Here is a 20,257-nt window from a genome sequence, read left to right on the forward strand (position 1 = left end):
CCCACATATCCGAGCCCCCATGCCTGCCAAGTTGCCTGAGCCCCTCCGCTCCTCCCCAGCCCCAAACTGTCTCGCTGAGACGCGGGAAAACTACAGCTCCCAGGGTGCATCGCGCCGAGACCTGTACTCCGCGGATCAGGTGGCTCGAGTCAGGTGACTTCTGGTCCGCCCCACATTAAGTCAAGCCGGCCGGAGGAAGCTGGTACAGTCCGAAGGGGTTTCTGCGTCCCGTCTGGTCGGTCCCCTGAGCCTAGAGGACCTCAGGTGAGAGCCGACGCGGCTCCGAGAACCCCCCCCGCCTCATTTCCCAGGCGGACCCCCTGAGGCCTAGAGACTGGCACAGCAAATCAGTTGGGCAGCCTGCCGCGCATCCAGCCTCCCTCAGCCGCGCCAGGGTTCCTTCCCCGGCCACTAGTCCTGGCCTCGAGGCACCGGACAGCCCCCGGGTTGAAGGTCTCGGGTGGTAGTGAGTGGAGGCAGGGGACACCGGGCTGCCGAGGTGGTGTGGGAGGCTCTCTTCCAGTGCAGGTTAGCGTCCCTTCCCCGCTTTCTGCTTAGTTGCTGCCTGAGTCTGGGTCGCAGAGTTTGCAGATTGCTTGGCAGAGGGGAGACACTGAGAGGACCACGGTCAGGAACTCCTTTTGGGGTGCTGAGCGCCGGGCTGGGCTACGGGGGAGTGGGCAGGACGAGACCCGTCCCCGCCCTCCGGGCCTTTCAAGCTGGAGGAAGGGAGGACTACTGGGCCCTGCCTTTTTCAACAATGTTGAGGAAAATTACAACCTAGGCTTGTGAGAACCTGCTAAGTGCCCTAGGCAACAGTTGTATTTACTTTACATCATTGTTTCTCAACCTTTTTTTCTTACCAACCCCTTCCCCTTGAATTTTTTTTTTTTTTTTTTTTTTTTTTTGGTACGCGGGTCTCACTGTTGTGGCCTCTCCCGTTGCGAAGCACAGGCTCCGGACGTGCAGGCTCAGCGGCCATGGCTCACGGGCCCAGCCGCTCCGCGGCATGTGGGATCTTCCCAGACCAGGGCACGAACCCGTGTCCCCTGCATCAGCAGGCGGACTCTCAACCACTGCGCCACCAGGGAAGCCCCCCTTGAAATTTTAATACTGCTGATAAAAGGACCACAAATCGTGCTTAACGTGTCATTTCATTTAAGTCCTATGATTTAGTTTCCACTGTCCCTGTTTTCACTTTAGGAAATTGGAGCTTGAGGAGGTTAAGCAGCACCCCAGAGTCACACAGCTAATAAATGGGGAGCTCAGGTTCAAACCTATGCAGTCACTCTCCAGGGCACACATTCCTTGCCACTATCGGTTTTACTTCTCCAAGAGAAGAAGATCCAGGGAGTTCCAGGTTGTACAACAGGTGACAGGATTAACCGGATACCCGACCAAGTGGAGCCACCACAGGAAACCCCTGACCCCAGGTTGCCCCTGGGAGGGGATTGGGAGTGGGAGGCTTCTTGAAGCAGGTGGCATCTGAGTGAGGCCTAGAATATATTAATAGAACTTACACAGGAAGAGCAGCATGCCAGACAGAGCCCATTGTGGTGAAATTCTCCATTTCTATCTCGTAGCATTCACAAAACACTAGTTTTTGTGTATAATTATAATTTTTAATATTTTATTTATTTATGCACGCATGCATGTATGCATGCTGTCTTAGGTGCAGCACGCGGGATCTTTAGTTGCGGCATGCGGACTCTCAGTTGCGGCATGCATGCGGAATCTAGTTCCCCTGCCAGGGATCAGACCCGGGCCCCCTGCATTGGGAGTGCGCAGTCTTACCCACTGGACCACTAGGGAAGTCCCTGGGTATAATTTTAACCTGATCTTTTTCAAACATTGTAATCGACCGCATATCTCTCAAGTTCGTTATATCTGTTCTAATGTCTTTCCTCCAAGGCGTGTCAGCATCTGGGACCAGGGAACTGCTGCTGTCCAAGAATTTGAGTTCCTCAGTCTACATTCCAATCCTGTGGAATGAGAGAGCCGGTTAGGCCTGATTCTGCGCCTGAGTTCTCAAGGAAAACCCAGACTCTGCCCTGGGGAACAAACTGAATCCTGAGCTTGAGGACATCAAGTGTGAAGAGCAGAGAGTGGCAAGAATGAGAGGGGGGTCATTCCACATACACAGGAGAGCAATTTCCCACAGGTCAGGGTACAGAAAGCAGAGGGGCAGAGAGCACAGGGATACAGCGCCAAGGGCAAGGCCCCCAGAGGAGGCCAGAGAGTGGGGAGATGGGTGCCGGCAGGTGGGAAAGCTCCTGAGATAAGACCCAATGATCGGGGGAGCTGCAGCAGGCAGAGAGGCCCCTGGAGGAGAGGGAGGGGCAGTGGAGGTCAGGCAGGCTGAAGCAGTCAGGGAGACCTTTTCGAGGAAGGGGAGTATCAGGAGGGTTCTTGAAGCCTTTTGGGGAAACTGAAACCAGAGCGGGGGCAGGGATGTTTCCACACCGACCTCTCATGGCTCTCCAACAGTCTGCAGGAATCCCCAGAGGCTGTCACAGGTGGCGGGCCAGAGCACAGTATACTGAAGCATTATGTGGAAGCCAAGTTACAGATATTTACGCTCACCTGCCCCATCTTGACCCTTGGCTCACCTGTTGTGCGTGGGGGTTATGGGTACGCAGCAACCCATCTCCTTCACTTAACAAATGAGCTGCTACGGGGCTGATCTGGGGCTTGTCCCACACTGGGTCCCCTTTGTGAATGATCCCTGCCGGTCCCAGAGAAGTGACACTTGTCAAACAAAAAAGTCCTAATCAAGGGTTGGTTGGTGGCATTAACCCATAGACGCTTATCCCAGGACAGGAAATGAAGTTAATTTCCTTAAGGTTTATAGGTTCACAAAGTCAAATATCTGACCACAGTTTTAATATCTTCTGGAAAAAAGAACCCCCAGCCAATAAGGCTGCATTCTTTCTTTCTGTTTACTAGGTTGCACAAAGCAGTTGAAGAGGGAAAAATTCAGCATTTGTCCACTTCCTCAGGGTGGGACCTTACACAACCCACTTAAGCCTCTCTGAGCCCATTTCCCCACATGTCAAAGAAAGATAAGTCCTCCCTGGGGTCCCCTTCTCCAAGCTGGTGATACAAAGCCCATTGAAGTCACAGGTGTGAAGTGAAAGTCCTTTATGAACTGTCCGTGCCATGGTTCCAGGTGGCTTATTGTCCACTTGTTGCTAAGCTGATCCAGCTTTAACCTGAACTTCTCTTGCTGTTTGTTTTTCTTCCTAGTTCATTGAAATCGAGGAACATGATAAGGAGGTGGCTGGTTGTTTTTATCCTTTTTCCCCTGAAGCTCATAGAGAAATGTGGTAAGTTTAGAAATGGATAAAGAGGGAAATGGAGTAAGTAGCCTGACTTGTTTGCTGCCAAAAGTTCAGGACCATCCAGATTGCGTGTGTCTGCCTGCCCCTTGGCTAGGTGGGCACCCAGTGATTGGAGCAGACCGAGGTCTGGAGTCCAGGAGTTTTACAGGGAGCCAGATGGTTCCACAGATAATTAGCCTTCTGCCCTGGGGTCCCTATTCCCTTTTCTGTATCACCAACATCAAACTATGGAGCTCTGAAAATCTGGGATAATATCTGTAGAGAAGAGCTCGTGTTCCCACCCTGTGGACCTCACAGAGGGAGTTATGGGTCCTGGGAGATGCTGCAGAAGCAGGTGAGGTGGCCACCTTGTTGCACCTGGTTCTGCCAAGCGGTAGACACCTGAGGAGCCTGCCTGGCATCGCCTGGTATGATAAGAAAGCTCTTCCCTTAGACAGGGACCGAGGAACCAGGGTGAAGCAGGGCTAGGGGCCTCACAGAATTCAGGCTGGTTGTCGAAAAACACGTCAGAGTTTGTGCATCCTTGTGAGGCTTGACCTTCAGAGCAGGGCCCTTAGAGGCCTGTATCATTCCATCGATTCTCCACTGCCCAAACATTGCTGAAATTCCTTCCATGAAAAGCTGTGTAGAGCCTCCAAGGACACCAGGCCCATTATTTTGATCATCTGGCTGTTGTCAAAAATCAAATACATCGGGCTTCCCTGGTGGCACAGTGGTTGAGAGTCCGCCTGCCGATGCAGGGGACACGGGTTCATGCCCCGGTCTGGGAAGATCCCACGCGGAGTGGTTGGGCCCGTGAGCCATGGCCGCTGGGCCTGCGCGTCCGGAGCCTGTGCTCCGCAACGGGAGAGGCCACAACAGTGAGAGGCCCGCGTATCACAAAAAAAAAAAAAAAAAAAACCTGAAAAAAAAAAAATCAAATACATCTTGGGAATTCCCTGGCAGTCCAGTAGTTAGGACTCGGTGCTTTCACTGCCAAGGGCCTGGGTTCAACCCCTGGTCAGGGAACTAAGATCCCACAAGCCTTGCAGCGCAGCCAAAAACAAATCAAATACATCTTAAAACCCCAACTAGAGTTTCCAAATTAACCTTACACAAGCTGTGCAAACCCTTGCCAAAGCTTCCCAAGAGCCACACGCAGTGGGTGCACTGCTCCAATTATTTGGCCTCTTGAGTCTCTGAGAAAACACAGGTCATCTGATCAGCTCTTCCAGGTTTGTTAAACAATCAGTCATGTCACCTTGTAGTCACACCTTGTGGGTAAGCAATTTCCGAGAAAGAAGAGGTTTCTTCCAAGAAAGAAAGGACATCATGGAGTCCGGTGTTCTTCCATACGAATGCCAGAGCCCCACTCCAGACCTGCCGGATCATATTGTCTGGGACTAAGGCCCAAAAGTGTGTACATGAGCCTTGGCCCGCTTTAAGTAAAGCTCCATTAGTCATGCTAATGCATTGCCCTAGGAAAGAAGAACAAATCCAACTGCCACCACTTGATTATACAGAGGGCTGACTTAGGCCCAGAGAGGGTAGAAGTCTCTCCCAAACTTGTCTCTGCTTTCGGGAGTGGTAATAGAGGACCAATGATGAGATCATTTGCCTTCAGAGTTTTTTGCCCCTGACTTCTTTGGGTGGAATCTTGAGGTGCTGCCGCCTAGTGGCAAGGACCTGCGCTGGACCAGGCTGGCCTAGGTTTAAATCTTGCCTCTTTCTGAGCTGTGTGAGCAGGACACTTGCCCTCATGGGATTCTCCACTTTCTTCTATCCGAAATAGGGATCACGTTGCCCGTCTCTCACTGTTATAGTAATTAGAGAATGGGAGTTCACAGTACAGCAGAGTGGCTGGCGTGCGGTGGGAGGCATAGTGGAAGATGTGCCAATAAGGATCAGTTTTTAAAATGCAAAGACTCTCCTTGGGGAAACCTTCAGGTAGTCTCACCAAGACTCATTTGGTTATTCGGATGTGGTGTCCAGAGACTCCTGCCCTGGGGCAAACTTTAAAACATGCTTTCCCAGGATATGATATGATGCCAGCTTCCTAACTGCCTCCCATCTTGGGCTAAAAAATGTCCTGCAGGGTTTACATGATGATAAGAATAGTCACCAGCAATTGTTTCGCACTCAGGCTGTGTGGAAATTGCATCACAGGCGTCACCACGCTTTATCTTCACAGTGCCCCTGGGAGGGAGGTAGTGCTGGGCTCTCCATTTCGCAGGTGAGGAAATGGAGGCCCAGTGAGGTTAAGTACCTTACTCTGGGTCACACAGCGAGGAAGTGACAGAACCAGGAGGGAACTGTGTGGCCCAGAGCCCAGTCTCGCAGCTGCTGAGCGCTGCCATCTTCCTTGGGGCTAAGTGAGGGGAAGTGGTTGAACCCTGACCCGGTTCTCTGAGAGCTCACAACCTCCTCTTTTAAAATGCAGAGTCAGGAAGAGTTAAGGCCATGCGGCGGATCTCCCACTCACCCTGACCACAGTCCCAGCAGAGCCCCAGGGACCCAGAATGTGGGTGGCTACCTGACATCACTTTCAGTATCCCTGTCCTGGGCAGGGTCTTGCTTATCTGATGTGGTCCTCAGGCTCTAGGTAGAAAGTAACAGCAGGGACCTTTAAGTCCTCTTACCTCAGCTGTGCAGCCCAGAGCAGAGCCTCGGGCTGCTATGAGAGGGGTGAGTGTGAACAAGGAGGGGCAGAGCTGCCTCCAGGCCCCAAGGATACACCTAAGGAGGGGGTGGTGGGTGGGGACCATCCTACTCTGCTCTGAGCAGCTTGGCCTCCCAAGGGCCAGGGTGGGGACTGCAACGGACTGTGGGAATCAGCTTGGAGACTTGCAGGCACGGGCCAGAGCCTGCATCTGCATCCACCTGCAGGCCAGCCTGGACAAGGCGGCTCAGGTAGGGTCTGAGAGGTCCTGGGTTACAGAGCCAGGCCCCGGCGTGCAAGTTTCAGGCTGGCAGGTTCCCTTGGAGGAGATGAGGTTACTCTCCGCACCCCCCTCCCCTCCCCCACTCCCGCCGAGGTGTCCGGACAGAGGAAGAGAAACTACTAGGTAGGAGGACTGAGAAGGGGCTCAGACAGTGGAGGTTGAATTAGGGAACTTTTAAGTTTCCTTCCAACCTGAGCATCTAAAATTTCAGGTCTTCGTCTCTGCCTTTGAGGGGTCTGGGGAGACCTGGAGGGAGAGGGAGACCTGGGCCCCACCTGTAGCCAGTACCCACACAAGGACCATCTTCATCAAACTGAGCACCTGCTTTCCCCTGTGGACCCCCCCCCACCCCGTTCCCAGCCCAGTCTAGATTCATGATCACACCTTAGGCTGGGAAGGCCCTCAGGTGAGGGAGGTGAAGTAGATGCGTGCCTGGGGCATTGAGAACACCTGGGGCGCAGGGGCCGCCCAGAGAACACAGGAAGAGGTCAAAGAGAAGCTAACTCACTCCTGGTCTGTGGCCAAGTTGCCCTGGAGTGTTTGGCTTCCCCAAACCTGCTTCCTCCCTCACCCCCGAGGCCTATCTGTTTACCTCTTGAGTTAGCATCTTAATGCCAAGAAGAAATCTCCCATAGTGAAACTGTTTACTGTTCACCAGTCTCTCCCGTGTCCCCAGCAGAGTCAGCCTCTGGAAGGGGATCAATGAATGGGGTGAGCTGGGTTTGTACAGGAGCCCAAAGGCAGTTCTTTAGAAACAGGTAAGCTGGGCCCCAGGTGTCTCTCTGAGACTACAGGAAGGGACAGGACCAGGGACAGGACCGGTTCTGCAGGGCCAGCTTAGCTCATGAACAGAGGAAACCATTGTGCTTTCCATCTGAAGAGGTGGTTTAAGCCCACGTGTTCCAGTCCCAGATTGTGGCTTGATTTCCTTTGGGCCAGTTGGGCCAAAAACTGGCACCAGTTTTTGGGCTCCATGGTTTCTATTTCTGGGTGACTCCTACAGACCCTCAGAGCTCATCGGTGGGAGAGGAGGAAGCTATAGCATCTCCACAGGCCTGTGTCTCCCTCTGTTTCTGGCAGCAGAAGGGGAAAGAGCATAACAAGGACATTTCCAGTCCCATCACTTACTTAGCCCCTCAGAATCTCAGAGTCTCTGCCTAGGGGATAGAGGTGGTTATAAATCAGACTTCACAAGTTCAAGTGTCAGGGTCCCTCCTCCCAGCGTCTCAGTGGGCCTGAGTTCTCTGACCTCATGACTCATGCCTCTGATTTGGGTCATTCCAGAGTCCACGGTCAACTTCTCTGTTCCTCCCACCGTGAAGCTGGAAAATGGAAGCTCCACCAACGTCAGCATCTCCCTCCCGTAAGTTCCCAGGCCCAGCTTTGTCCTCAGCCCAGCTCGTTCGCCCCACAGCTGGGTCAGGGCTGACCCCCGGCTCAGTCTGTTCATATTTTAAGTGTGATGCCCTTGCCTCTTCACTTTAAGACAAGCCAGGGAAAGAAAGGCAGCGGCCCTAGGCTGCAGACCGAGGTCCCAAAGTCTCTCTCTCCCCAACCGCTGAATCCTTGCCTCCAGTGGGAAGAGGATGACACGTGAGCCTTTTCCCCAGGTGAGAAGGGTCCTTGAGTGACCAGCAGTTGATGCCAGACTTCCAAGTGGTCCTTTCCAAGGTTTGAAATGTCTGAAGAGAGCCCTGAAGGTTGGGGGCAAGGAGCTAAGTCGCTTGGCAGTGCTTCTGAGATCACATCCAACTGCATAGGGTGGATCCCACTGTGCAGCGCTCCTGCTGAGGCTCATCTGAGAGGCTCTCTAGCTGCCCTCTGCTAGTTCCTGCACGAGGGTGCCGACCTAGTCCAGACCGTGCCACAGAGTCTACCTCCTCTGTATCCTTCCCTGCTTTGCCCAACTCTTGCCTCCCAGCCATGAGAATTCCCCAAGATGAAGATCTGGAACCCTGTTATTTTTTTCTCTTTACCCTTCTCCCTTTTTCTCACCTCTCCTGGGATGTCTGATCTCAAACCAAAGCTTTGGGACCAAGGCTCCCTAACGACCCGCATTCCATCCCCAGATCCCTGACATTTCTGCACAGCGACACCTTGTAAATCTGACACATCACCCCCTCAGCACAACTCTCCCCTCTGCAGAATCCTTAAGCGGCTTTCCACCACCTTCCAAATTAACTCCAGGCCTCTAAGCCCAGACTTGAGGTCCCTATGGGCTGCTCCCACTCAGACATATCTCACTGCTCTCTGGGGATGCTGCTCCCTGCCACCTGACCCTTCTCAGAAGCCTTTCCCACCAGAGCAGATGCCACGGTCCTGTCGGCCTCTGGACACCTCATGTGGCACTCACAGCCAGTTTCCCACCTTCTCATGTTCTCACTGGCCACAGGGACCCCACCTCTCAACCCCCCAGGGCCAAGCACATAGCAGTGCCTCACCCTAATTGCTTGAGAAATGACAGGCCTGCTGTGAAATCCAGAGGGCTGGTTGAGATCTCACGGAGTACAACTTCTCAGCGGTAACCAGACTCTTGTCCTCCACAGGCGTCCTTTAAATGCAACCTTGGTGATTACTTTTGAAATTACATTTCGTTCAAAAAACGTTACTATCCTTCAGCTCCCTGATGAAGTAAGTAATGAATCATAACTGATGGGCAGAAAACTACTGGTTAACAAAACACATTTTAACTAAGTGCTTGTGTAAATAGGCCACCTTGTTTTTATACCGTGGGCTGCCCCTGTCCTATTATTCTAGAAATCTCAGATTTGGGCTTTGTTAGTCTCTTTGAGGATGGACGTTTTATGCTATGTAGATGGAATTAGGAAAGTGATGGTAAGAAATCTGAGGCAGAAATGGTTCTGAGAATGTAGAAGAAATTCTTAAGATGGTTTTTTAAGACATTGCTGCCCAAAGAGCATCCACGGACTAGGAGCATTGTCTCTGCTTTAAAATCTTTTATTTTCTTTTTAATTGAAATATAGCTGATTTACAATGTTATATTAGTTTCAGGTGTACAGCAAAGTGATTCAGTTATACATACACATATGTATATATATTCTTTATGTATATATTCTTTTCCAGATTCTTTTCCCTTATAGGTTATTACTAAATATTGAATGTAATTCCCTGTGTTACACAGTAGGTCCTTGTTGGTTATCTATTTTATATATAATAGTGTGTATACGTTAATCCCAAACTCCTAATTTATCCCTCCCCACTAAAACTTTTTAGAAATGCCCTATCCCAGACCTACTGATTAAAAATCTGCATATAAGCAAGATTCCCCAGATGATTTGGGTCCACATTAAAGTTTGCAAAGCACTGTTCTGAGATCCCATTGGATGAGTGTTATTTCCAAAAACCAGTGCCAGAGGCTGTCTGATATAATAGTGATGACTATTTATAGTCTTTATACATTTATCTGTTAATACATACCCTGCTTCCACCTAACCAAGGTTTTGAGCCAATTACCAATCAACTTGATTTTAAAACAAATCAGTAGGGGGAAAAAAGAAACCAGACAAGATGAACACAGGGATGAAATTGATAGCCGTGAGGCTCAGCATGAGGCCCTGTGTGGTCGTAGAAAAGAGCTGCAAATCAGCTCTGAGCCCCCTAGCAAGCAAACAGTATTGACTCATGATCAGATAAAGAGCGTCTACCTAAAGGACCTGAGTGAGAGGGGAGTCTCATCTCATAGGGCCATTTCCCACAACTTCCCCCTCCTGCCCCGGGATATGAGGCCTGCTGCAGGGTAAGAAAAGCCGTTGGTTCTAAGAGCAGGTTGTGGTACTTAGCCCTCAGAGGTCTGGCTTGATCCACAGATCAAATTTAGACTCTGAGGAATGGACACTGATCACTTAGTTTTTTGTTTTTTTTTTTTATAAATTTATTTATTTATTTATTTATTTTTGGCTGTGTTGGGTCTTCGTTTCTGTGCTAGGGCTTTCTCTAGTTGCGGCGAGTGGGGGCCACTCTTCATCGCAGTGCGCGGGCCTCTCACTGTCGCGGCCTTCTCTTGTTGCGGAGCACAGGCTCTAGACGCACAGGCTCCAGACGCGCAGGCTCAGTAGCTGTGGCGCACGGGCCTAGTTGCTCCGTGGCATGTGGGATCTTCCCAGACCAGGGCTCAAACCCGTGTCCCCTGCATTGGCAGGCAGATTCTCAACCACTGCGCCACCAGGGAAGCCCTGATCACTTAGTTTAAGGGTCAAACATCTAAGGGAAAGATTAATCTTTTAAAAATAAGTGAAAGTCAAGCATAACATTAAGCCAAAAAAAAAAAAAAAAAAGCCTGGACTGTATGATTCTTTGTGTGTAAAGTACAAACACAGACAAAGCAAATCTATGGTGTTAGAAGAGTGGTTTCCCAACCAGTTTGCAAGGCAGAAATAGAGACACACATGTAGAGAACAAACATATGGACACCAAGGGGGGAAAGCGGGGTCGGGGGTCGGGGGATGAATTGGGATTGACATGTACACACTAATATGTATAAAATAGATAACTAATAAGAACCTGCTGTACAAATAAATAAATAAAATACTCCTATAGTAAAAAAAAAAAATAGTAGTCTCCTTTTGGGATCAGCAGTGACCAAAAGGGAACAGAACACGGCTTCTGGGGTCTGGAAATGTTCCATTTCTTGATCTGGGTGCTGGGTGCACTTTTCTGCACCTATGTTATAGTTCAGTTTTTTTTTTAAGAATTTAATTTAATTTAATTTATTTATTTATTTATTTTTGGCTGTGTTGGGTCTTTGTTGCTGTGCACAGGCTTTCCCTAGTTGTGGCGAGCGGGGGCTACTCTTCGTTGTGGTGTGTGGGCTTCTCATTGCGGTGGCTTCTCTTGTTGTGGAGCACGGGCTCTAGGCACGCGGGCTCTAGAGCGCAGGCTCAGTACTTGCGGTGAACGGGCTTAGTTGCTCCGTGGCATGTGGGACTTCCCAGACCAAGGTTCGGACCCGTGTCCCCCGCGTTAGCAGGTTCTTAACCACTGCACCACCAGGGAAGTCCCTAGTTCAGTTATTTTATTTTATTTTTTTTTAGCGTAATGGTGGCAGATTCATGTGTAGAATGACCTGTCTGGGCACCAGCCCACTCTTCCAGGCTTATGCCTCCCTGACGCATCCCTTTCTCTAACTACTCCTGTCTACTCCCTGTGCCTTTGGAAACCACTGGGTAGAACTTGGGGGTCAGGCAGGCGGTCTAGGAGCCTGCCCTGTGAACCACAGGTGAGGTACATCACCCCGACACATCTCAGTTTCCTCATCTGTGGACAGAAGGTTAATAATGTCTCCTTGACAGGGCTGTGAGGATTAAAAGCAGTAGGATTAAAAGCAAGCAGTAGCAAGTAGCAAGTAGGGTTGCAGCTGGCACATAGAAAGAAAGCACTCAGAAAAAGATAGCAATAAATTTTGCTGTGGACCTAAAACTGCTCTAAAAGATAAAGTTTATTGATTAAAAAAATGAAAAGCAGGACTTCCCTGGTGGCACAGTGGTTAGGAATCCGCCTGCCAATGCAGGGGACACGGGTTCGAGCCCCGGTCCCGGAAGATCCCACATGCCACGGAGCAACTAAGCCCATGCGCCACAACTACTGAGCCTGCGCTCTACAGCCCGTGAGCCACAACTGCTGAGCCCACGTGCCACAACTACTGAAGGGTGCACACCTAGAACCCGTGCTCTGCAACAAGAGAAGCCACCACAATGAGAAGCCCGTCGACACAACTAGAGCAAGCCCATGTGCAGCAACGAAGACCCAACGCAGCCAAAAATAAAAATTAATAAAAAAGATTAAAAGCAATTGTTATGATTTCATTCTGTCTTGTATCAGTTAATTTCCAATTGGAAGATTTTCCTCTTACCTAGTTCTAGAAGGGACCTGGTGGCCACTTAGAAATATGCAAACAACAGTTGCCAGGAAAATCTGCTAAAAATAGGAACAAATGAGGATGGGAATGTAAAAGAGCCGAGAGTTGTACGTGTCATGAAGATGTAGCTCACGCGACATTGGCCACGAATTGGATCCCAGGCTTTGCAGCAGCCACTTACACCATTTCAATTGTCCTGCCAAAGCCCCCTGATTTCTGGGGATAAGAGCAGGAAGACAGTGTTCAAGGGTCCCTGAAGAAGCCACTGCAATCCAGTGAGCCACATCCTCACAGTGCCCACAGCATGGGTGGAAGGCGGGCCCTGAAGCATCATCCAGGGAACAAAGAGATGGGGGCAGGGGGACAGTGTGGTTCAGTAAAGGTATCATCCCACTCCCTGCCACACTCGGGATTTGAGAGCATCAGGAAGCATGACTGGGAGGTCAGAAGTTGCAGGTAGGCCTCCAGGTACTGTTTCTTGGAGCAGAGCTTTCGATGAATATTGGGCAGAAATGCGGGTAAGGATGTGCTCCCTGCCGGGCGTCTGGTGTGTGCACCTCTTCTGTTTTGTCGCTTGGCAGCCAGGCTGGGCATGGGGCAGACATCCCTCTGTGGATCTGGAAAGAGCCGTCCACAGTAACGGAAGTAGAGGTAATAGCAGTCATCGTAGGGTAGTAGTGATGGTAAACACTTCACAGCTTGCTGCGTGTCAGGCTCGGGTGCCGTAAGCTTTATGGACATTATGTCGTTCAGAGCAACCCTGTAAGGTAGACACTTGTGTTATCCCCTTTTACAGATAAGCAAACCGAGATCAGAGCTCAAATAACTTGCCGGAGATAGAATGGCTAGTGAGATGAAGAGGGCCCTCCCACCATCTCTCAGAGATAAGCCAGGGGAGGGCCTGAGGGCAGGGCCCTCCTGCTCAGAAAGTCTGACACTGATGTATGGGGGTTCCAGCTGGCTGATTAGTCCAACATTTCTCCCTCCTGTTAGGAAGCTCCTAGAAGGCAGGGGCTGTGTGTGACCTGTCCCTCCATTCCCTAGTGCATGGCCTGGAGCTGGGGTCCCAATAACTATGGGGCGCTGGACCTGATTCAATTTTCCTAACAGGTTGTGGTCCCTCCCGGCGTGACAGATTCCTCTTTTCAAGTGACGTCTCAAAATGTTGGACAAGTTACCACTTACCTGCACGGAAATCACTCCAACCAGACCAGGTAGGCTGGCCTCTGCCCGTGTGGGCCCTAAAAAGGGGGATGGTGCTGGCACGTGGGGTTTCCTCCAGAAGTCCAGCCCCAGCTCATCCCGGTCCCCACATTCTCTCCAGCCCAAGGATTCGCTTCTCCGTGATCCACAGCAGTGTCGTCAGCATCATAAACCAGGTGATCGGCTGGATCTACTTTGTGGCCTGGTCCATCTCCTTCTACCCGCAGGTGATCACCAACTGGAGGCGGAAGAGGTAACCCATGGGGCCGGTAGGATGGGCGTTCCAACGAGCCTGTGGGCAGCCTGGGTTCTGACTCACCCCTCTGCTCTTCTTTCTTCCTGTCCTTTCTTAAAAGGGGTCTGATGTGAAACTTCTAAGCGCCTGTGTAGGACTTGCGCTGCGCTGGGCATTTGGTCTCTTGTGCAGTTCAGCCCCTCCCTGCGAAAGCAACAAAATGGGGCTTCTCAGTGGAAGTGGAGAAGGGGCTGGCGGGGAGGAGCCCACCGGAATCTGCCGGGCTCCTGGCCCACGGAGCCCTGGAGGAATTAGTGTCAAGTTGTGCCCCAGTGCAGGACTTGGATCCTTCAGCCTCAGAGACGAAAGCCGGCCCACCTTGATTTTAAAGACAAGGGCCCAGGCGTCATGCACCGAGGACACCTAGGCCACCAAGGAACGTGGGCCTCTGAGTGGCTGCTGAGCTGGGAACCGGGGAGGGAGGCGCTTCCTCTCTGCAGGAAGCCTCCAGACAATCCCAGCAGGGTGGGGTTCGGTGGCATTGGGGGTGGCATGGAAAGGGACCTGAGGACTGTGCTCTCCTTGAGGGAGCCAGGCCCTCCTTCCTGTGTGCTGGGAGCTCTGTCCCCTCCAGCCCCCGGCGGCCCCCAGTCTCACCCCCTGCTCTGCTTTGTCTCCCCGTCCCCCCGCCCCCCTCCTCAGTGTCGTGGGTCTGAGCTTTGACTTCGTGGCCCTGAACCTAATGGGCTTCGTGGCCTACAGCGTGTTCAACATCGGCCTCCTCTGGGTGCCCTCCATCAAGGTACGGCCCTGCTCACCCCCGCAGCCCAGTCCAAGCTGTCCGGTGATCTGGCCACCCCTCACCCCCCAGCTTCTCCCCACTCCCAAACAGGAGCAGTTTCTCCTCAAATACCCGAATGGCGTGAACCCCGTGGACAGTAATGACGTCTTCTTCAGCCTGCACGCGGTCGCCCTCACCCTGGTTATCACGGTGCAGTGCTTCCTGTACGAGGTGAGCAGTCACCCTGGCACCCGCCGCAGCCTGCGCTGCCCAGGCCAACACTCGGTGGCACCTGCTGCCCATACCTGCCGTCTTACAGGAGACATGGAAACCCCCAGAAGGGAAATGTGTCCGTTCACTCACATCTGCTGGCCTATTATCCAGACCCCACGCTGGGCACAGGGAACACCCCGTAAGCCCAAGTCCTCAGGCCACCCCAGGTTTGGGGTGAGGGGCACAGAGGGAGGCAGTGATGGCCCAGCAGGCTGAGAGCTGAGCGGGCAGGGAGAGCACAGGTAGCTCGTGGGCCCCACGACTCAGCCAGGGAGGAGGGGGAAAGAGGGCACTGAGTTGCGGTCTGAGGGATGAGTGACGTTCCCATGGCGGTGGGGAAGAGGGCCAGGGTGGGGCACCCCAGCCGGCGGACAGGACTGTGAAGGCCAGGGAGCAGCAAGAGGGACCGTGAGCAGATGGGGTGGCCAGGGTGGCAGTGGAGGGGGCAGGAGAGGCCCTGGGGGGCTCTGGGGGCCGGGCTGAGGAGCCCGGGCACAGCTGTGCTGCTGGAGGGCCGTCTGCTGTCTCAGCAGGAGGACGTCGTGAGTTCGTGCGTGTTCAGGGCATCGCTGATGCTACTGTTTCCTTTCCCGTCCCTGTGGGTGCACCACTTCCCTTGGGGAGTTCTCTTCCCACACACAAGGCCGGCCAGAGCTGCTTGGCCCCCACCTTCATGAATCTTCTAGGTTTTCTTACCCTTTGCTGAGAAGGTTAGATGAGGGAGGCTTGCTTCTGGGAAAGAGATTCCAGAGCCAATCAGGCTCCCTCGGGTCGTGGAAGGAGCCTGGGCCGAGATGAGGTGCCAGGCGTCCAGCGTGATGGGGGCCATGTCCCCAGCACCCTTCACTCCTGGTGGGCTCTGAGAGGGACCCGGCTCTACAACATGGGAACAGGAAGCAGATGGGCTCTTCAAGTCCCAGAGGATGGAACCAGAGACCCTGATGGTGACAAGATGGGCTCTCTGCACCCCACCCATCCCTTCCCCCTCCCTGTCTCGTCCTCAGCGAGGCAACCAGCGGGTGTCCTGGCTGGCCATCAGCTTCCTCGTGCTCTCCTGGCTCTTCACACTCATCACCCTGATCACAGCCGCGGTCAGGGCCACCACGTGGCTGCAGTTTCTCTTCTGCTTCTCCTACATCAAGCTGGCAGTGACGCTGGTCAAGTATTTTCCACAGGTACCTCCAGGGTCTGCCCGCCTTTTCCACAGGAACCTCCAGGGTCTGGCCGTTAGCGTGAGAGGGATGAGACACAGACCCTGGACCCGGCTCCCTTGGGGCAGCTTCTGGCCGGGGTGAGATGTGGATGGAAAGCTACAGGGAGGAGGCTGGCAAGCCCAGCCGGAGTGGGGCCTCACAGAAAACCGGCTGTGACCAGTACTTGCTCTTCCCAGGGGCCAGGAATCCCACGGGGAAGTCAGTGGCCGCTTCTCTGACTCATGCTCAGCTCTGAGAGTCAAGGGTTGTGCAGGTCACTCCCATCTCTCTCCAGCCCCACCTTTCTAATGACTTCACCTTTGCCCCCCACCCTACCACCGCCACCCATTACCAACAACTGATGACCCTGACGAGCCACAGCAGGGTACCAGGAAGATGAGGTGGGAGGGGGGAACCCACCACCATTCAGGGTCCTCGTTGTGAGCCCTCAGCACCCCCCCTCGAGTACTCAAACAGTCCTATTCAGAGCTGGGTCAGACACAGCTTAAGAGTCAAACATAGCTTGCCCCACAGGCGGAATGGCCCGAGAGAGGGTCAGGTGTAGAAGAATTGCCAACTGCAGGCTGAATCTAGGCCCTCGCGTTTAACTCGCCTTTCCAGCACAGGGAACCTTGTGTTCCATGGGCCCAGGAAGGAGAGCATTTTGGCCAGAGTCAGGGCCAGTACCCTGGAGGGCATGGAAACAGAGCCATCCGCTTAAGGGTGAGCAGGACTCAGGTCTGTGGACAAGAGAGAAGGGGCGCTCCAGGCCGGGGCAGCCTGCACAAAGGCACAGGCAGAGAAGACCTTGCCCGCGGAGCACTGTGAAGCCAGGAAGGCGGGGCCCGGTCCCAGGGTGCTTGGGAAGGCAGCTTCAGAGTCGGGGGAAGGCTTTGGGGGAAGTGGGGCCTCAGTCCCTGAGCATGGGAAGGCTTGTGCCCGGGAAACCTGGGAGGCAGGAGCCCCAGTTAGAGATGTTTGGAACCATCCAGGACTGGAGAGGTGGGAGAGGGCAAAGGAGGGGAACTGACAGGTGGCTAACTGGGAGAAGACCACTGCAGAGGCCAAGCCGTCGCCCCGGGTGGTGGGAAGGCAGGTCAGCAGTCAGAGAAGCCCAGAGGGCACTGGCAGCTGGAAGAGGGGTGATGTGCGAGTGGGCTGGACCTGGGAAGCCCGAGGTGGAGGCCCTAGAGCCCAACCAGGGCTGAGGAGGGAGTTAAGTCCACTCTGCAGACGGGGAGAGTAAGGCTGGGAAAAGTCAAGTAACTCTCCCAGGGTAACATAGCTCCTCCGATGGTGGAGCTGGGATTCCAGACCAGGCCATCGGACTCCCAGGCCATGTTCATAAGCACGACATGAATTCAGTCCAGGCTGAGTTTGGGGCGATTCTCCATTCGAAGGTGAGTAGCAAAATCAGAGTTGCTGGAAAGCCAGGATAGGGAGGGCTGAAGACGATGGAGAGGCAGCAGCTCCCCACCCCTGTGCCGGAGTTTGGGGGGCGCGCGGGGAGGAGGAGGGGGGCTCTGTTTGCTGAGCACGCACATGAGACCCCAGGACCCGCCCAAACCGTGCCCAAAGGTCACTGTGTTTGGAGCTGAGGTCCAAGCGCGTGAGTGGGAGGAATGTGAGCCGCTCTTGTTTGGAGCGCGGTCACGAGGTGCAGGAGGCCGCCACTGAGCCCCCTCACCGCCCTCCATCTGTCTGGCCCAGGCCTACTTGAACTTTTACTACCAAAGCACCGAGGGCTGGAGCATTGGCAACGTGCTTCTGGACTTCACTGGGGGCAGTTTCAGCCTCCTGCAGATGTTCCTCCAGTCCTACAACAACGGTGAGTCAGCCGGCAGGCCCGCCCACTTGGCGGGCTAGAGGCACAGGGCGGGGCCAGGCTTCCTGGAAACCACCCCTCCCCCACTCGGGGAATCCTAGCCAGTCCCAGCCCCCAAGGTGAGTCTCACCTCGGGGCTTTGGCAGCTAGAGGACTTGTGGTTTCCTGGGCAGATGAGCACCCCCGCGCCCCGCCCCCCGCCCCGCAGCCCCACGTGCTCCAGCTGCTTCAGGAGCTGCCAACCTAAATCCAAAACCAATCCCATCCCTTCTGGCTGCTAACAGACCAGTGGACGCTGATCTTTGGAGACCCAACCAAGTTTGGCCTCGGCATCTTCTCCATCTTCTTCGATGTTGTCTTCTTCATCCAGCATTTCTGCTTGTACAGAAAGAAACCAGGGTATGTCCAGCTGAACTAGCTCCCAGGGACCCAGCAGAAACAGCCCAAGCCCTGGGCCCTGGTGGGCAAGTTGCCACCAGGAAGGCTGAAGAAGCCGTCTGGAGTGCCGGGCTGGCTCCATGTGGAGAAGCACTCTCTTCCTCAGGGCCAAACTCCTTAAACTTGAACCAGTCTGGCTTCGTCCAGGACTCTTCCAGGCCGGGGAGGAACCTACCTCTGGGATAGGCACCTGTGTGCCAAGATTAACGGCCAGACCACTGGCGGCCCCTCCCAGACTCCCCAGAGGTCTCAGCCCCTCCCAGGCCTTGCTGGCCAGGCATCTGGCCCTCCTGCATCTTGATGCTGCATCTCTATTTTCTTCAAGGCTTCAGGCAGCACACAGGGCTTCTGGCAGCCATCCCAGGCAGGATTGAGCACTGGGCTTGGAGCCAAAGGCCTGGCCCCAAGCAACCAGCGTTTCTGGGAGCAGCTTGAAGGACTGACCTTGCAGCTGGGAGAGCCAAGGGTGCTTTGCTGCCACTGCTGTGTTCAGAGACCAAGCAGCCAGGTGCCATGACCAATAGACCCGAGGTGCTGGTGCTGGTGGCAGGGGGGCTAGGACTTTGGGGTTAGGCCTTGGGGTGCCTCCTCTGAAGGCTGCATTCTCTGAGCACTCACCGTCCTGACACTCATTCTACATAAATCCACTTCCACGACTGCAATCACAGGTGGCCCAGGCCAGGCTCTGGTAAAGAAACAGTATTTCTGAGCCTTGAGGTACCCAACAGATTGGTTCAGAACCGGGCTCACATCCAGTACTCTCTGGATCCTTATCACACTAACGAGCCTTTTGGATTTTTCAGAGGGATGTTTTGGAAGTGAGTGGCTTACTTTCTTCTGCTGCTGCCTGTTTCCACTTACCCATATTCAGGCCCCAAGCCCCTCCAACTGCTCCTTACCCTGAGTGTGGAGTACAGGACACACACACACACCAGTCTGTGCCTTAGACGCCTGTTAGACTTGCCAGGTGGTGAAAACAGCTCCCCTGTTGGGGAGGACAGGCCCCCTTCCCTCCCCAGACCCCTACCTGAGACTCACCAATTTGTGGCTGTTCAGGAGCCTCAGATAAGGACTTAAGACCAACTCACACAATCCTTATGGGCCCAACCTGATCCCAAAGGCCCTCCTTCCCCACTCCAAGCAGTTGTCCTTCCTTTGGAGGAGGGGAGGGGAGGGGAGGGGAGGGTCCCAGGACGTGCCTTGTACCTGCCATGAGCTTGTCAGTCCACTCTCATAGTTGTTAACCACGAGATCCACATGAGGGGCTTCTGTCCTTAATTAAACCTGATTGATTTCCTCTGCACACTGAGCATTTGCCAGATGCAGGAGGCAGGGGTGTTGGCTTCAGAACCAAGTCCTTGGGGCTTAGGGAGACAGCCTCAGTCACTCGTGTAAGGAAATGCGTGGGATTTCGAAGTTCACTGATTCCAAGGTGGCTGCATGCCGACCCGGCATTTCATCAGGGGAGCTCTGTTGGGTGGTACAAGATGCCTACCTGCTCAGGGCCAGGTGGGTCCCACAGGGACCCTGTCTGCATTACCAAGGGCATAGCACTCAGGCTGTGGTGGTGAGCACGGGTTGGATGAGGTCTTTAAGGGCACGTGGGGGAAGGGTGGGGGAGGAAGTCTTCCAGATCCTCTAGCCAGGTATAAGTATCAAAGAACTTAGGATCTTGTTTCCCTGAAGCAGAAACTGCAGCTTGACCAAGCCCACACGCCTGTGTTACTTGGGCCACCCAGTCTGTGATTGGGTACCACACTTTAAAGGTGGGAGACTGCAAAAATCTGACTTGGCAGTGCTAGGTGGGTGGGTCCACGAGTGGCAACAATTCCCAGAGCTGGTAATGCAGCCAGTGCTGGGCCAAGCAAAGGCCTCAGCGCTCCCCAGCATCTCCTCAGGTCACAGCCCCTGGAAACATTTGGGGCTGCATCCCTGGCTGTGCTAAACTGAATGCTCTTAAGAGTCTTAGGGGGTGGATGTTGTCCCTTGGTGTCCATGAGGTCCCTCCCCAATAGGAGCTGAGGCTAGGTTACGCGAGGGAAGTTGGGGGTTCCTGGCCCAGTTCCAGTGAAGGTACTCCCAGACATTCCCACGCGGGCGGCCCTGGGCAAGCCCAGCATCAGCGGCCTTGGGGATAGTTGGGCTTTGTCCAGAGCAGCAGGGGCCAAGTCA

At 53.7% G+C, this 20,257-nt stretch overlaps 1 protein-coding gene across 5 annotated transcripts; it reads left to right on the plus strand.

Moving 5' to 3' along the window:
- The first annotated feature begins 134 nt into the window (after positions 1–134).
- On the plus strand, positions 135–19,386 carry CTNS (cystinosin, lysosomal cystine transporter). Of its 5 annotated transcripts, XM_081219414.1 has the most exons (13): positions 136–264; positions 1,912–2,001; positions 2,947–3,123; positions 3,247–3,326; positions 7,547–7,625; positions 8,809–8,893; positions 13,248–13,351; positions 13,462–13,593; positions 14,278–14,377; positions 14,468–14,587; positions 15,634–15,804; positions 17,533–17,650; positions 17,932–19,386. In XM_081219414.1, exons 4-13 carry the CDS (start codon positions 3,266–3,268, stop codon positions 18,063–18,065), a joined length of 1,104 nt encoding a protein of 367 aa, XP_081075540.1. In that variant the 5' UTR covers positions 136–264; positions 1,912–2,001; positions 2,947–3,123; positions 3,247–3,265; the 3' UTR covers positions 18,066–19,386. The 5 variants fall into 5 exon arrangements, with proteins under 5 accessions (XP_081075543.1, XP_081075540.1, XP_081075542.1 ...); XM_081219417.1 differs by lacking the exon at positions 2,947–3,123 and having other exon boundaries at positions 135–264; XM_081219416.1 differs by lacking the exon at positions 1,912–2,001.
- Positions 19,387–20,257: the final 871 nt, after the last annotated feature.

Source organism: Mesoplodon bidens, assembly GCF_964165515.1.
Source record: "Mesoplodon bidens genome assembly, chromosome: 19".
NCBI classification, from domain to species: domain Eukaryota; kingdom Metazoa; phylum Chordata; class Mammalia; order Artiodactyla; family Ziphiidae; genus Mesoplodon; species Mesoplodon bidens.